Below are 15745 nucleotides of genomic sequence, written 5' to 3' on the forward strand. Positions count from 1 at the left end.
TGAAGGTGTCACTCTCTGGAGGACAGTCCTGTGGGCCAGGAAGCAACCGCAGTGATTGGAACACCAAAATGAGTCAGCGAGGAGGGAGGAGTCAGCTTGTGCCGCATTGTGTCCTTGGCTTCCCTGGAAGGGCACTTGGCCTCACCCCACTGCGTAGAGTATCATGTCCAGAGCGGCACTATGACTTTCTCTAACATAGAGGGATTTGTGAAATGGGGCCTAATTGAGCCCTTCCACTTAGAGACAAAGAGGTTCCAACTCGTCTGATGCCACCAGTGTGACAAGCTAGAACAAAATGACTTCTCACTAAAGCCTTGCTTTCCCTGCCAGATCTATCTATGCATTCTATCTTTCTGTGTACACCACTGAAGCCATTTTTTTAAGAGACAGGGTCTCACCCTGTCACCCAAGCTGGAGTGCAGTGACTTGGTCATATATTACTGCAGCCTCAGACTCTTAGGCTCAAGTGATCCTCCTGCCTCAGCCTCCCAAGTAGCTGGGACCTCAGGCATGTGCCACTACGCTCGGTTCTTTAAAAGAAATTTTTAGAGTTGGAGTCTTGCTGTGTTGCCCAGGCTGGTCTTAAATTCCTGGCCTCAAATGATCCTCCCTCCTCAGTCTCCCTAAGTGCAGGGATTCCGGGCATGAGCCACGGCACCCAGCCTAAAGCAAATTCTTAACTAGATGCTTAACCTAGTGCCTCTAGGGATAACAAGTTTGAATCCTGTATAAAACTTAATCACATTTTTCATTAAGATATAAATCCAGAGCCACGGAAGTTTAAAGACATCTTCAGGAGGCTTCTTCAGAAACAGTCCAGGCTTAGACAACTTGAAAAGTCCCCTCCTACCTTCCAAATCCCTTTCTTTGAAGCTTAAGTTCATTTACTTATTTTTTCAACCTTAAATTAAGGCAGTGGTTGCTGTATTTTTTTCCCTTTGAATAACACTAATTTATGCTTACTGAATGTTCTTGTTTCTGTTACTGAATAAAGAGGACGCATATGGTTATTATCTGGGCATTTTTCCAGTAGATAAAAGCTCCCTATCACCTGATTAAAGCTTGTCCCATTCTCAAGAGCCAACAGCAGCTTTCTAAAGACAAATCCTCTTCTCAGACCAAGGCCGACTACGATTCTTGTGCTCGTTATAACCAAAAAGACAAAACCAACCAAAACACCAGCAGTTGGCATAGCCCTGAACACAAAATGAGAAGGCTATGGCTCTTCAAATGCAGACATTAAAGAGAAGAAAGACTTCTCCAAAACAAAAACCCAGGAATCCTTCCCTTGTTCCATAACGGAGACACCAATGCTCGCCCATCCAGAGTTACGTTTAGGGTATAATCTCTCTCTCTTCCTCTAATTCATAAGCAATGGTTCTACATGTATCTGCTTTCAAGGAGTTAGAGTTTGCATAACTATGTGTATAACTATTGTTTACGCACTTTGAGAATGGCACCGGAAATTTAATTTATTATTGAAGGGCAGATAAAAATGGAAAAGGATGTTAATGAAATCAGAAGAGCACATACTTAAGTTCTATGTGTGGTTAGTCTCTAGCCCGTGTGAAGACGTAAGCACGGGGGATACCAGGAATAATAATCATATACAACTATCACTTAAATTTTATGGGCAACACTTAAAGCCATTCCAGATGACTCATGGGAGCTGTTACAGCACTAAAGAGCTTGAGTTTCTTTTCATCCTTATTTTATTCGTACCTGTTACTGAGCAGTCAAAACCAGCATTCCAGAAGCATGGGAAATAAGACCACCTGCAGGCTATGAGTACAGGGCACCAAGTGGACATGAAGGTGACAAATAAGTAAGAGTTTATGTGGGCAAGACTGAAACACAAGATCTCTTTTAAAAGGCCCCATCTGCTAATTACGGGGTTTTCTCTAGTCCAAAGTGAGGAACATGGCAGTTCAAAAATGAAATATATTGAAATAAATTTTATTTATTGATTGATTGATGGACTGAGACAGAGCCTCGCTCTGTCGCCCAGGCTGGAGTACAGTGGCATAATCTCAGCTCACTGCAACATCTGCCTCCCAGGTTCACGCGATTCTCCTGCCTCAGCCTCCTGAGTAGCCAGGACTAAAGGCACCCACCACCATGCCCAGCTAATTTTTGTATTTTTAATAGAGACAGGGTTTCACCATATTGGCCAGGCTGGTCTCAAACTCCTGACCTTGTGATCCGCCTGTCTTGGCCTCCCAAGTGCTGAGATTATAAGCATGAGCCACCCCACCCAGCCTATTATTTAATTTTTGAAGTTAACATTATGTGACAGGCTCTAAAAATTCTACAGATGTATCAGTTATGATAATGGTGGGGGAAGGAGTAGGGAATAAAATGTTGTCTTTATTACAAGGGAAAGGAGCTTAAGAAAGCTCAGAAACACTGCAAGGAGGCTCCTCTCCCTGAGGGCAACTGCACTCCAGGGCTCACGCTACACAGATGGGGGAACTGAGAACATTCACTCTGTGCTTAATGCACAGAGGCTCAATTGTCATGTTAGTTCTTCTCATAAAACCAGTATTATAGGGCCAGGCGTGGTGGCTCATGCCTCTAATGCCAGCACTTTGGGAGGCCGAGGCTGGTGGATCACGAGGTCAAGAGATCGAGACCATCCTGGTCAACATGGTGAAACCCCATCTCTACTAAAAATACAAAAAATTGGCTGGGCATGGCCTGTAATCCCAGCTACTCAGGAGGCTGAGGCAGGAGAATTGCCTGAACCCAGGAGGCGGAGGTTGCAGTGAGCCGAGATTGCGCCATTGCACTCCAGCTTGGGTAACAAGGGCGAAACTCCATCTCAAAAAAAAAATACAAAAAATTAGCCTGGCGTGGTGGTGCAGGCATGGTGGTGTGCACCTGTAGTCCCAGCTACTCTGAAGGCTGAAACAGGAGAATCACTTGAACCCGGGAGGCAGTGGTTGCAGTGAGTTGAGATGGCACCACCATACCCAGCCTGGGTGACAGAGTAAGAACCTCAAAAATACATAAATAAAATATATTTTAAAAAATATTCTCGGGCCGGGCACGGTGGCTCACGAGGTCAGCAGATCGAGACCATCCTGGTCAACATGGTGAAACCACGTCTCTACTAAAAATACAAAAAATTAGCTGGACATGGTGGTGCGTGCCTGTAGTCCCAGCTACTCGGGAGGCTGAGGCAGTAGAATTGCCTGAACCCAGGAGGCAGAGGTTGCAGTGAGCCGAGATCATGCCATTTCACTCCAGCCTGGGTAACAAGAGCAAAACTTCGTCTCAAAAAAAAAAAAAAAAGAAAAAAAAATTCTCATCTGAAGGCTCTAGAAGAAAATTTTAAAAAAACCCCACAGTACTTATGGGATGATAAACCAAAGAGGGGCCCTGGTGTCTCTCCCTGCAGCTGTGAGGCAGTGCCCTCTGTTTTGTGTTGGTTTCAGGATAGGCTTTGTTCTGCCTCTTGTACCTGGGCTGGGTGAGGCTGCCTTCCCATAGCTTTCTTGGGACCAACGCTCCACACTTATTTCTCATCTTCCCAGAAGCAGAGCTGCCCGTGCTGGGGGCTGGGGTGTTGCCAGATGGCAGGACATAGGCATTCTACCACAAACAAAGGACCAAAGTCTGTTTCTACATTTAAAGAGACAAGGAGAGGCTGGGTGCAGTGGCTCACACCTGTAATCCCAGTACTTTGGGAGGCCGAGGCAGGCAGATCACCTGAGGTCGGGAGTTCAAGATCAGCCTGACCAACATGGAGAAACCCCGTTTCTCCTAAAAATACAAAATTAGCCAGGTGAGGTAGTACATGCCTGTAATCCCAGCTACTCAGGAGGCTGAGACAGGAGAATCACTTGAACCCAGGAGGTGGAGGATGTGGTGAACCGAGATTGTGCCATTGCACTCCAGCCTGGGCAACAAGAGCAAGACTCTGTCTCAAAAAAAAAAAGAAAAAGAAATAAGAAATAAGGAGAATCCCTGCACAGAGTGCCTCCAGTTTGGTTCCCCCTACATTTAGTTGGGAAAAGAAAGGCAGGCCGGCCTCTGCCCTCTCTGTGGAATCCCCTGGACTCCTGGGAGGACGCAGGGCATCCGCACATACTTGAGCTCCTGCGCGATGGCTGCGATCTGCTCCACACGGTCCTGGTGCGCTGCTAGGTCACTCTCGAACGCCTCGTGCTTCCGCAGCAGAGCCCGCACCTCTGTCAGTGATGCTGACTCATAATCCTTCTGCAGCAAGATCTGCTCTTTGCCTGCAAAGGTGGTCACGAGAAAGTATGAATATGCTGAGGGCACAGTGGCTTCCTTGTGCCAGCCATGTTCTCAGGGAGTACTGAGATTCCAAAGAACCAAGACGAGGGGATGGAGAGGGGCAGGACTGAAGACACAGGCTAGGCATGCGATGGAGTTTGGGCTGTTACCTGCTAAGGATGCCCCACTCCCTCTGTTTTCAAAAGCTCTTGTCTCCAATAAAAGGGGGAAGGAGAGCACACTAAGTGCATTCTAAAAAAAATAATAAACCAGGCCGGGTGGGTGGCTCACCCATGTAATCCCAGCACTTTGGGAGGCTGAGGTGGACAGATCACAAGGTCAGGAGATTGAGACCATCCTGGCCAACATGGTGAAATCCCCTCACTACTAACAATATCAAAGAAAAAAAAAAAAATTAGCTGGGTGTAGTGGCACATGCCTGTAGTCCCAGCTACTTGGGAGGCTGAGGCAGGAGAATCTCTTGAACCTGGGAGGCGGAGGTTGCAGTGAGCCGAGACCACGCCACTATACTCCAGCCTGGCAACAGAGCGAAACTCCATCTCAAATAAAACAAAATAAAATAAACCAAATTTGTAGTCTTCGTTATTTTAAGTCATAAGCATCTGATTTTCCTGTGTGATCCTCACTTAAGTTAGTAATTACTCACTCCCAAGGGCTACTGGGGATGCTTAGATAAAACCTTTGTGCTCTATTTGTCTACCCACGAGTTCCATCCCACCCTAGTTCTTTTTGTTTGAAAGCCATCCTCTGTGTGCTTAAATGGAGCCTGTGCTTTGTTTCCCCTGATAACAAATATTAGAAATTTTCCTCTCTGACCCACCACTTACATTTTCCCACATAAATACTTCTTAAATCCAGCAACTGCTGTGGTCATGACTGGATCCACATTTATCCCCTGGCGAACGACCTTTAAAATTCAGTAAAATTGGCCAGGCAGGGTGGCTTACACCTGTAATCCCAGCACTTTGGGAGGCCGAGGCAGGTGGATCACCTGAGGTCAGGAGTTTGAGACCAGCCTGGCCAACATGGTGAAACCCTGTCTCTACTAAAAAACAGATAAATTAGCTAGATGTGGTGACATGCACCTGTAACCCCAGCTACACAGGAGGCTGAGGCAAGAGTATTGCTGAAACCGGGAACCCAGGAGGCAGAGGCTGCAATGAGCCAAGATCACAAGATTATCCCACTGCACTCCAGCGAGGGAGACTCCACCAAAAAAAAAATTCTATAAAATTGGAAGTGGAAAGTAAATGTTCATGTATCTAATGATCACGAAGTAGCACTTGCTGTGTCCTAGATGCTACTTCAAATGCTTTCTAAATACGAACTCATTAAATCTTCAGAGAAATCCTATGTGGAAGGTATTACTGTGATTCCAACGTTGAAGAGGACACGGAAGCCCCGTATTAAGAACGCATCTGGGGCACAGAGCTGCCACAGGTCAGAGCTGCAACACCAACCTGCCCAGCTCCAGCTTCCTGGATTGTAACTACCTTTCTATAAAATATTAAAAATCAAGCAACAATAAAAGCAAAAACCACAGAATGAGGAGAAATCTCTCAAATCTCAAAACAGATTATTATGTGATAGGGAAAATGCTTTATTCTTCTGCCTCAGCAAGAAGGACTATTTAGTCCAGCAGACAGTTAAAAAACAATGTTAGGACCATATTCTTATGGCTATGGAAGCAGGTATGTGTGTAAGGCCCGAGTAAAGCAGATGAATGCAAGTGAAATAAGAAAGTTAGATTACAGAAACCTTGCATGCTTCCTCCCAGTCAGATTTTCTACACAGCATATTATGTTGTTCTGTGGCATTTAAGACACATTCTACTGGCAGAAGCTAGTGATTGGCCCAGGGCCGTCTGACCACCACTTAGGGAACGAACAGATACTCATGGAATCAAATAGAAAAAATCGTAGGAGGCCAGGGCTTACATAGGTAGGTATGTACAGAACACATTTTGGGCACCATTTTGGGAAGAAATAGATTATCTGCTTGATTAGAAAATAAATTTTCATGCCTATCATTGCTTTTTTGTTTTGTTTGTTTGTTTTTTTGAGATGGACTCTCGCTCTGTCGCCCAGGCTACAGTGCAATGGTGTGATCTCAGTTCACTGCAACCTCTGCCTCCCAGTTCAAGCGATTCTCCTGCCTCAGTCTCCCAAGTAGCTGAGACTACAGGTGTGTGCCACCATGCCCAGCTAATTTTTGGTATTTTTAGTAGAGATGCGGTTTCACCATGATAGCCAGAATGGTCTCGAATTCCTGACCTCATGACCTATCCACCTCAGCCTCCCAAAATGCCGGGATTGCAGGCGTGAGCCATTGCATCCAGCCCTCATGCCTACCTCTTAAATAAATTTGGCACTGAGACAATAGCAGAGAAAGGTGATGACCCCTACCTTTAGTGTCACAGACATTAGGCACAGAGTTTGTAAGGATACATCATAGCTCTGTGCAAGACTCAACTCTGGTTTTTCAAAACTCCAATCTGAGTCCCGTCTACTTACCATAAGCCCAAGTCTCGTGCGTTGAGGCCTTCTGCCTAAACTTCTCGGCCAGGTGTTCCAAGCGCTCCAGTCTCCGAATTTCATTGAGCAACCACTCCTCATAACCCTTCTCTGCCTGTTCCAGCCTCTGCCAGGCACCAGCAATATCCTGGGATGGTTGGAAGACAAGGGAAGCGAACGCAGAACAAGCACATTCGTTACATTCTGGCCTCATGGTTTCTTCTACAAATCCCCTCCACCACATGACTGATGGTGTTTTCCTTCTGTTTTCTTTTCCTTCCTTACCCCCCACCACAATAACCATTCAATTATTTGGCTTCCAAATGTCTTAATTAGAATTGTTAAGACTAACACAGTTATCGGCTATCCTAACACTTCTCCAGTTGCAGACAAAGATGCAGAGGGCTAGCAATTTCTGGCTACCAGAAGATAAAGGCTCAAGATGACTCATTTCAAAGCAACCCTTTATTATGATTATTTTTATTTTTTTTTAGAGGTGGAGTCTTGCTATGTTGCTGTTCTTTAACTCTTGGGCTCTGACAATCCTCCCACCTTGGCCTCTCCTGTAGCCGGGATTACAGGCATGTGTCACCACACCTGGCTTCCAAAACAACTCTTATCTAGTGACTGGGGTGAACTGTCCAGCCAACCAGCCACCAACACTATTCACTGAGCATCTAGAATGTACCGGGCACTAGTGAGAAACTCTGTAAGAGTAAACACCTATAAAGTTCCCCATTCCCGTGCAGCTTCCATGGTGGTGGGGGAGAGAGACAATCATTAAATCATTACGTACTTAAATAAGCAAGTTTGTTTCGCAAAGCGATAAATGAAATCCTGCGAGAGGAAACAAAGCAGGATCAAGAGACACTGCCAGCTCCGCCCATCAGGGGGTCCCTGTGGGCAGGTTACTTAGAGAAGACCCCTCTGGGGAGGGCACATTTGGGCCGAGATCTCAATGACAGAAAAAGCCAGGGATGTGACGAAGCACGGGGGATGTGCTCTGCATGCAGGGGTGCGGCAGGCAGGGTGGCGTAGCGGCAGGCAGGGCTGCGTGGAGGCAGGCAGGGCTGCGTGGAGGCAGGCAGGGCGGCGTGGTGGCAGGCAGGGCAGCGTGGCGGCAGGCAGGGCGGTGAGTCGGGGCAGAGTGAGAGATGCGTTTAGCAATCATGCAGGTCCTTATAGGCCAAAATAAGGAACCTGAATTTTACACTAAATACTCTGGGGAGTCACTGGAGGGTTTTGAGATGAAAGGAGATGAGACCTGATTCATAGTTTTAAAAGATGACAGAGGCTGACGTATGGGGGATGAATTTTAAGGGGCAAAAGAAAAAGAAGAACCACTCAGGGGTTACTTGCAGGGTCCAAGGAGAGAAAATGGTGGCCTAGACTAGGCCAGTGGCCATGCAGGGAAAGAGTGTTATACCCAAGCGAGTTTAAACAGAAGCGCCACGCTCTGCGTTTATTGAGATTCCACTTTTAATGGCCAGTGTCTGAGAGTCAGCTATAGCTCAAGCCTCTCAGCCCAGAACAAAGTGCGGTCAACATTTTTATACCAGTTTAGGGCAGGGGCGGTAAGCAGATTATTACATAGGGAGAAGAAGCAGGTTATGGGAAGTGGGGGGGTGCCTAACAACAAAACTCTATTTGAAGCTGTTTTTCACTCAGGATGTGGGGGAGGCAGTTACACAGTTGCAGGTACAGGATGTATGGGCCTGTGGGCCATTTATCAGAAAATTGGTTACCAAGATGCCAGGTGTCTCAAACCACAAGCTCTCAGAACAGAATGCCCTACATAGCTCAGGGTGGGCAAAATGGAATTGGCAGGATTGTTCAAAATGTATTAATCACAGCCAAGCTAAGGTATTTCAAGAGAAGGGGATTAAGAGCGGCGACTTAAGATGTATTCTGGAGAAGAGCCAGTGGGACACTGGCTGAAGAACTGGAGGAAAGAAAGTGACAGAAAGGGAAGAATCAAGGATGAAAACTGGGTTTGGGGGTTAGCAACTTAGAGGACAGTAACATAATTCACTAAGATCAAGGAAACTAGGAGGAATCATTTTGAATATGTTAGGTTTAAGATGCTATAATATACCCAGGTGGATATGTTGGCCTAGAATTTGGTGAGAAGTCAGGGTTGAAGATTTAAAATTTGAGAGGTATTGGCATTTAGGTAGCAATTAAAACCATAAGCCTGGTTGGGCATGACTCACGCCTGTAATCTGAGCACTTTGGGAAGCTGAAGTCGGAGGGCCGTTTGAGCCCAAGAATTTGAGGCCACCCCTGGTAACATGGCAAGACCCCATCTCTACAAAGAAATAATTGGCCAGGAGTGGTGGTATGCGCCTGTAGTTCCAGCTACTCAGGATGTTGTGGTGGGAGGATCGCTTGAGCCCAGGAGACTGAGGCGGCAGTGAGCTGTGACTGCGTCACTGCACTTCAACCTGGGTGACAGAGTATGACCCATTTAAAAAAAAGGAAAAAGAAGCCATGAGCGTGGAGGAGATCACGTGGAGGGTACTAAGATGAAGAAGAGGCTCAGCTCCACGCCTGAGTATCATCAGCATCTACAGGTAGATGGAGGAAGCAACGCCTTGAGCAGAGACGAAGAAGGCCTTGCTAGTGAAGGAGGAAGAAACAGGAGGCCCAGAGTGGAAAGAACCTCAAGAAAGGAAAATGGGCAGCTGGGTCAAAGAAACTGAGCTGTTTTGCTATAAAGGGTAGCCAAGAAGGTGCTTGCAGGAGATGTGGAGTCCTTGGTTTGAGCTTGTGACTGGCAGATTTTAGAGCTCTTTTATAGGCTGGTGTGCATGACTTAGTGGAGGGAGAAAGTGACCATGGGAAAGAGAGGGGGATAAATGAGGACTCAGACCTTGAGAAGGTGAGATGGGTAGGTTGTGACAGCAGGGAACAGAAGACACATGACATAGATGCCGGTGGACATGAGGGGCCAAGGTCACGAGGAGGGAGGAGAGAAAGCAGGCTTCTCATTGAGCATTTCCTAAAGGCCTGCTCCCTGTGGGACACCATACCCCAATGGCAGCTGGAGTCAAGAAGTACATGAGGGTTGGGAGAAAAGTACTGAGAATGAAGTGGTTACAGGGCCAAAATTATAGGCACACAACTAAAATGATTCAAGAAGTCAATGCCTCCCTCCAACCCCGGTCAGCCTGGAGGCTAGAAGGAGGCTTCCCGTGGGGCCTCGAGGGCTTGGCACTCGCTACTCACCGACACCATCTTGCCCTCGGAGGGCATGAAGGCGGGCCGGTTGCTGATCCGCAGTTTGGTCTGCAGCGTGTTGAAATTGATCTCCAGCTGGCATTTCTCCTGCACTTTGGGGGGCTTGTGCTTCCGGCGGTAATCCCGGAAATCCTCCAGCTTCTTCTGCATGGCTTGCATGGTCTTCTCAGGAGTCCGGTTCTCTAGCCAGGGGATTGTGCGACGAATCCATTCCAAAAGCTGCTCCCAAAACACAAAAATACTGCTGAAGACACCGGCAAACCCCCTCCCCCAGTTAAAAAAAAAAATGAAGCATCCAATAATTTGTAATGGATTAACCTAGTGTTCCTAAAATTATTGAAATGTGGTATCTCTATGCACAGAGGCATCAATGAAATTTCCAGTGTCCACCCGTGGCCACTAGTGATCACCCCAACGACACCATACACAGGTCGAAAACTTAAAGTGAGCACATAAAGTCGTGTCTTACAAAAATGTGACGTTTACAAGAAACTCAGGGACCAGACGTTAGCAAACAAATGCTGGTTGGAACTTTCAAATTAAAAAAAACAAAAAACAAAAATACTTGACATGGCAAAACTGTGGTGTAATAAATTCAGCAAAGAACTGGATTTAACTTAAAATGTGTTTTTAAAAAATAAGCTCAAATCTCATTAGATTATTTACGATACAAATGTATTTGCCTGGGCCCAACTCAATGCTAAAGTATATTTTAACATCTAGCTTTTAAGCAAATCTGCATGATAGAAGTGAACATGGGAGTGAATTCCCAAGGACAAAATACGCACCCACCTCTTGAATGACTACCTAGGTCTTAGAAACGGCTTGCTGAAAACTCTCATTTACACTTATGCCTACTGAGCACTTGGAACATGACAGCAGATTAGAAGGAAAAATAGTTTAAATGGTGATATACCTAGAGTCAAAGAGTTTTAGGAGGATAAATGAAGGACCCAGGAACAAAAGGAAGGGTGGAATTACTAAGGATCCTCTGGCCTTCAGTACTGGCCATGCTTCATGGCTGGCAACCCTATCACTGCCATTAAACAATGCCATCAAACTGAATTTTTCTACAGCAGCAATATGAAAATATAAACTCAGTGTCATTAAGTTACACTACTATTTATTGGAAGATTTATTCCAAGTGTCCTGATACTTTTCCCAATAAAGACCAAATATCAGCTGAATTGAAAGGCAGGCTGGGCGTGGTGGCTCATGTCTGTAATCCCAGCACTTTGGAAGGCCGAGGCAGGCGGATCACCTGAGGTCAGGAGTTTGAAACCAGACTGGCTAACATAGTAAAACCCCATCTCTGCTAAAAACACAAAATTAGCTGGGTGTGGTGATGTGGCCCTGTAATCCCAGCTCCTCAGGAGGCTGATGCAGGACCATTGCTTGAACCCAGGAGGTGGAGGTTGCAGTGAGCCAGGATTGTGCCATTGTGCGCCAGCCTGGGTGACAGAGCAAGACTGTCTCAAAAAAAAAAAAAAAAAAAAGGCAGAGCAAAAATTATTTGGTCTGCAGTATGTGTCACTGTACTTGAGTCCAATTTAGAGAGGAGGAGGCTGGGGGCTTCACGCAGCCCATGTTTGTATTTGGGGAAACAGTGCAGACACAGTGAGGACACTGTATAGTTGCTGTGATGCTATAACAAGAACAAAAAAAAACAACCTGGAAAGTGCTGTCCTAACCAACAGACTGGCTGAAGAGCTCTGGAAAGGCCCACAGAAACGCATGCTCAAATATCCTGCAGCGGGGGCTCTGTCTTCCCCAGATTTCCTCTGGATATTTATATTGACACACGAGTCTGAGCCAGCTCCTGACACCAGGCTGGGCCAGTTCCTTTGACGGTGGGTCCTTGTGTGGAGAAAGGCTTTTGAATATGGAATGCATCCTATGTGATGTTGCTAGCCAGTGAAACAAGAAAAAATCAAAACAGAAATGGTAATGCAAGGTCGTCTAGGGGTGTCCGACCCTGGGGGTGCAGAGCTGAGCACAGAATCCGTTCTCCTGCCTTCAGACATGCAAACTACACCTTTCTGCTTGGGGATCGTTGGAAAGACCACTGGGGATTACATTTTTTCCAAAAGTTAGGTTACTACCACAGGAACAACCTCAGAGATCCAGTGTATTTTCCTACTTTCATCCTGAGATGAAAAATGCAAAAAAAAAAAAAAAACCAAAAAACCCCATGGAGTATTTTTTTACCCTGTTTTCACCCTCTGTGCCTCAACCCCTGCATAAGGATGGACAGAACTGCAGGTCACCAGTTTCCTTTACCTCACTCGCTAGCCTCTCATATTCTTCCATCAGCCTCTCATTCTCTTGATTCACAGCAAGAACCTTACATATCCTGTTAGCCGCTGTCTCGGCCTGTAAAACACAATAGGTAAACAGGACGGCTCCGTCGACGGGAATGCGCACACACAGCACGGAACGACGTGGAGGATGAGGGGGGACAAAGGGGGTGGCGTGCTGTAGACGGTGCAGAGTCTGGGTTAGGGTGTGGTAAGACTGAGGGCATGGCTTTTGCAGTCTATGAATCATTTCACACCTTCGTCACAGTTTTCACACAGACTTACAGGGCAGGCTGCTTAGACTGTAGGGAATAATGGGGACAGAGCATTAGTCTCAAACACAAACTTGGTAAACATCCAGCAAGTTAGTCACAGAAATAATATGGGTCCAGGAAACCAAGATCTTGGGTCCCTTTGTGTCCACCTGAACTCCCCACTGATCTCATGACGATGGGATGGAAACACCCTGAATAACATTAGCCTTTGGAAATCAAGGCAAAAATGACTGGGTCATAAAAACACAGATACGCCATTGCACTTGAATTCACTGAACAGCTCATCTCCTGCTCTCCTGATCTGAACATGCAGAACTTTCTGGGGAGGGGATCCTTCCACAGAGCTGAGCTTGCTTTAAGATTTTGTTGGCAAGTATTTCAAATAAATTTCAACAACTTGATATTCAAGCCCAAACTAAATATTTAACGTTTTGTTTATTGCAAACATGATGCCTTTGACCTGAGGTGCAGAGCTGTCTTCTAGAACTGGATTTGTATGGCAAAACTTTACTACTCATAACAGAAAACGATCTCTAAAGCAACAGCAGGTGTTTTTATACAGGGAAGTTTAAATGTGTTTGTGCATGGGAAACTCTCCACTCTCCTGGCCTAGACACCATGCTTCCTTTTGTCTGTTACAGCTGCCATGTTCCTTGAATAAAATTATATAATGTTTTACCCTCTCTTACTATAAGGACAAATTATTGATTTGGCAGAGTCCTGATGAAAGATCTATCCAAACAAGACAACTTATACGTATAAAATTAAAGCATATAATCTACATTTACTGTTAGTTTGTCTTGATAAGGAATTCCTAGCAAAAAAAAAAAAAGAGAGATTTTGTCTAACTGAACAGAGAAGTCATTGAGGTAATACACAATTCTCCATCATCCTTTGTGGAAAGGAACTTGGGGCAGGAGTGGCAAAGTGCCTTGAACCACAACTGTATGATGGAACCAGAGGAACTTGCCTATCCAGGCTTCTGGGCTCACAGCCTGTTCCAAGGCTTTTCCTCCAGAGCCCTAATCAGCCTGTGAGCGTCATTTCCTAGTGATGGGCTTTCACTGAAACACTGCATCCTCAGCCCACTCCAGTTTCTCAGGATCCTCCAAGGAGAGGCAGAAACAGAAGCAGGTGAATATGCAGAAAGCTGAGGGCCATTCTTCCTCAGTGTCCCTCGTGTGGTTTGTCTTGAGAAATGTCAATATTTTTGAGGTTCCAACTCTGTTATCCCTTTCACTATTTCACTTAAAATGAGTCTTGAAAGATGTTAGAACAAGTCACAGAACCGTAAAGGCAATTTCTAAGCAGAGAACAAGGCTGAGTTGGAAAGGCATTCATTTCTCCTTGCCACATTTCCCCTTTTCCACTCAATGCATGTGGCTCCAAATTCATGGTATCTGTTTTTTTTTTTTCCCCTAAAGCACTAATACTACAACTTAGTAATGAAATAAAGGAAATATATTAAAAGAAAAACACAGAAAAACATTTCAGGAACTGTCTAAAGTTAAGGCTGTTAAAAAAACGTTTTCACAGTTTAGAACTTGCCAAATTAGGTTATTAGAAAACGCTCAGAAAGATTCCAAGGTCAGACGTGAAGCGCACAAACACACACTCAAGTATGCACACACAACTAAACAAACAGAGAGAGTAACGCAGCAGCCCAGACGGACAAGCGTTGAGTACCTGCTCCGCGCCCGCGAAAGCGTGGTAGAAGCAAGAGACGTACGTCATGATGGCTCTTTCATCGGGTTTGGGGGTGTTCACGATGTCTGAAGGGGGAGAAAATAACACAGGACACACACACACACACACACACACACACACACGCACACACACAGACGAAGGGGAGAAACCGGGGAGAACAGAGGGAAGAACAAATTGGTTTATGCGGACCCATTTTCTGCGTCTCAGGGGCCCGTGGTCCTGAACCTCAGGAAGGCCATACAGTAATGAAATGATTCGTGAACAGGGTGGTTTGAACCAGCATGTTTTTAAAGGATGGAACTGAGGGTTTGTTTTCTCCCCTACCCCTTGATGGGCCTTGAAAGGTGCATTCGATGCATTCACGTGGAAACCTGGTATATGGCGGATCAGAGCTTGTTACCCCTTCCTCGGGACTCTGGTCCTCCGACCACAGCAGGGCACCCAGCCCCTATGCTCTGAGGAACGCAGGTCACTTTGCGAGACGCAGGGGATATTCACAGGGCTGCACTGTGCTGTCTGTCTTCCCACTTCCCCTTCCCCACCCTCACCACTGCCGGGGATTCCTACTCTGCAAAGTGCCTTGTGTGAGGATGAAATTCACCAGAGAGGGCAACTCTTTCAATCACTTCTGGAACTTACCATGACACTTACAGAAATCACCAAGAGTAACCAAATATCTGAAGAGAAGGGTCTAGTGGCTTGTGCTGATTATGACTCTCGCTACTATTTCTACTAGTTGCCGAAACAGTCAACAGGAAGACAGAAAACAGAACCATGAAAACCTACATCCTTTCTCCCTCCATCCTGGCAACACCATTTTCGTAAGTTGCTTTTTAACCTTGTTCATGAACTTGGGTCAGTCAATGGGTCAGTGTGAAGTTAAAAAGACAACCTGGTAGTTCCCTATGGTGACACCTAGTCCCTGGGTTCACAGAGACTATGAACAGAAAGGATGTGGGGTTGTGTAGCTATGCGGTCTTCGGAAAACAAACACGAACGGCAGACCACTGCGTGAACAGAAAGTCAGGTTCAAAGAACGCTAGACTAAAAAAGACAAACAGCTGCCTCCTCAGAACCAGACAGTCTCCTTACTCTGAGGAGAGGGCGGCGGGGAAGAGGAAAACGATTGAAAAAAAATTAAGACACAGAAGGTGAAGGGTGAGTGGTGACTCGTGGCTTACATCCTCACCTTCTGTGCACCAGCAAAAGCATGATAGTAACAGGAAACATAAGTCATTATGGCTCTTTCATCGGGTCTGGCAGTGCATACTAAATCTGTGTGGAGAAAAGAAGGTTAACTGCGTAGATGATCTAACACGGCAGCTTCTGCTAAGTGCTTCCTCAGAGATGCTGGAATCATGAATCTTCCCCCCTCGCCCCCACACACTGATGGTGTTAAAATTTTGGTTCACATCAAAGATGTCACACCCACAAAGTGATTACTCTCCGT

At 45.9% G+C, this 15745-nt stretch overlaps 1 protein-coding gene across 2 annotated transcripts in view; it reads right to left on the bottom strand.

Annotated features, from left to right (window-relative positions):
• The window catches only part of ACTN2 (actinin alpha 2), an 82563-nt gene that overhangs the window by 18884 nt on the left and 47934 nt on the right, over positions 1-15745 (bottom strand). The window contains exons 8-12 of one of the 2 annotated variants that reach the window (XM_008985768.5): positions 14275-14360; positions 12297-12389; positions 10005-10235; positions 6777-6924; positions 4094-4244 (exon numbers count right to left, since the gene is read on the bottom strand). In XM_008985768.5, the coding sequence (XP_008984016.1) occupies positions 4094-4244; positions 6777-6924; positions 10005-10235; positions 12297-12389; positions 14275-14360 (709 nt within the window). Of the gene's footprint in view, positions 1-4093; positions 4245-6776; positions 6925-10004; positions 10236-12296; positions 12390-14274; positions 14361-15484; positions 15571-15745 lie in introns of both variants that reach the window. The other variant, XM_035281481.3, reaches the window with a different exon arrangement.

Source organism: Callithrix jacchus, chromosome 19 (assembly GCF_049354715.1).
Source record: "Callithrix jacchus isolate 240 chromosome 19, calJac240_pri, whole genome shotgun sequence".
Taxonomy (NCBI): Eukaryota; Metazoa; Chordata; class Mammalia; order Primates; family Cebidae; genus Callithrix; species Callithrix jacchus.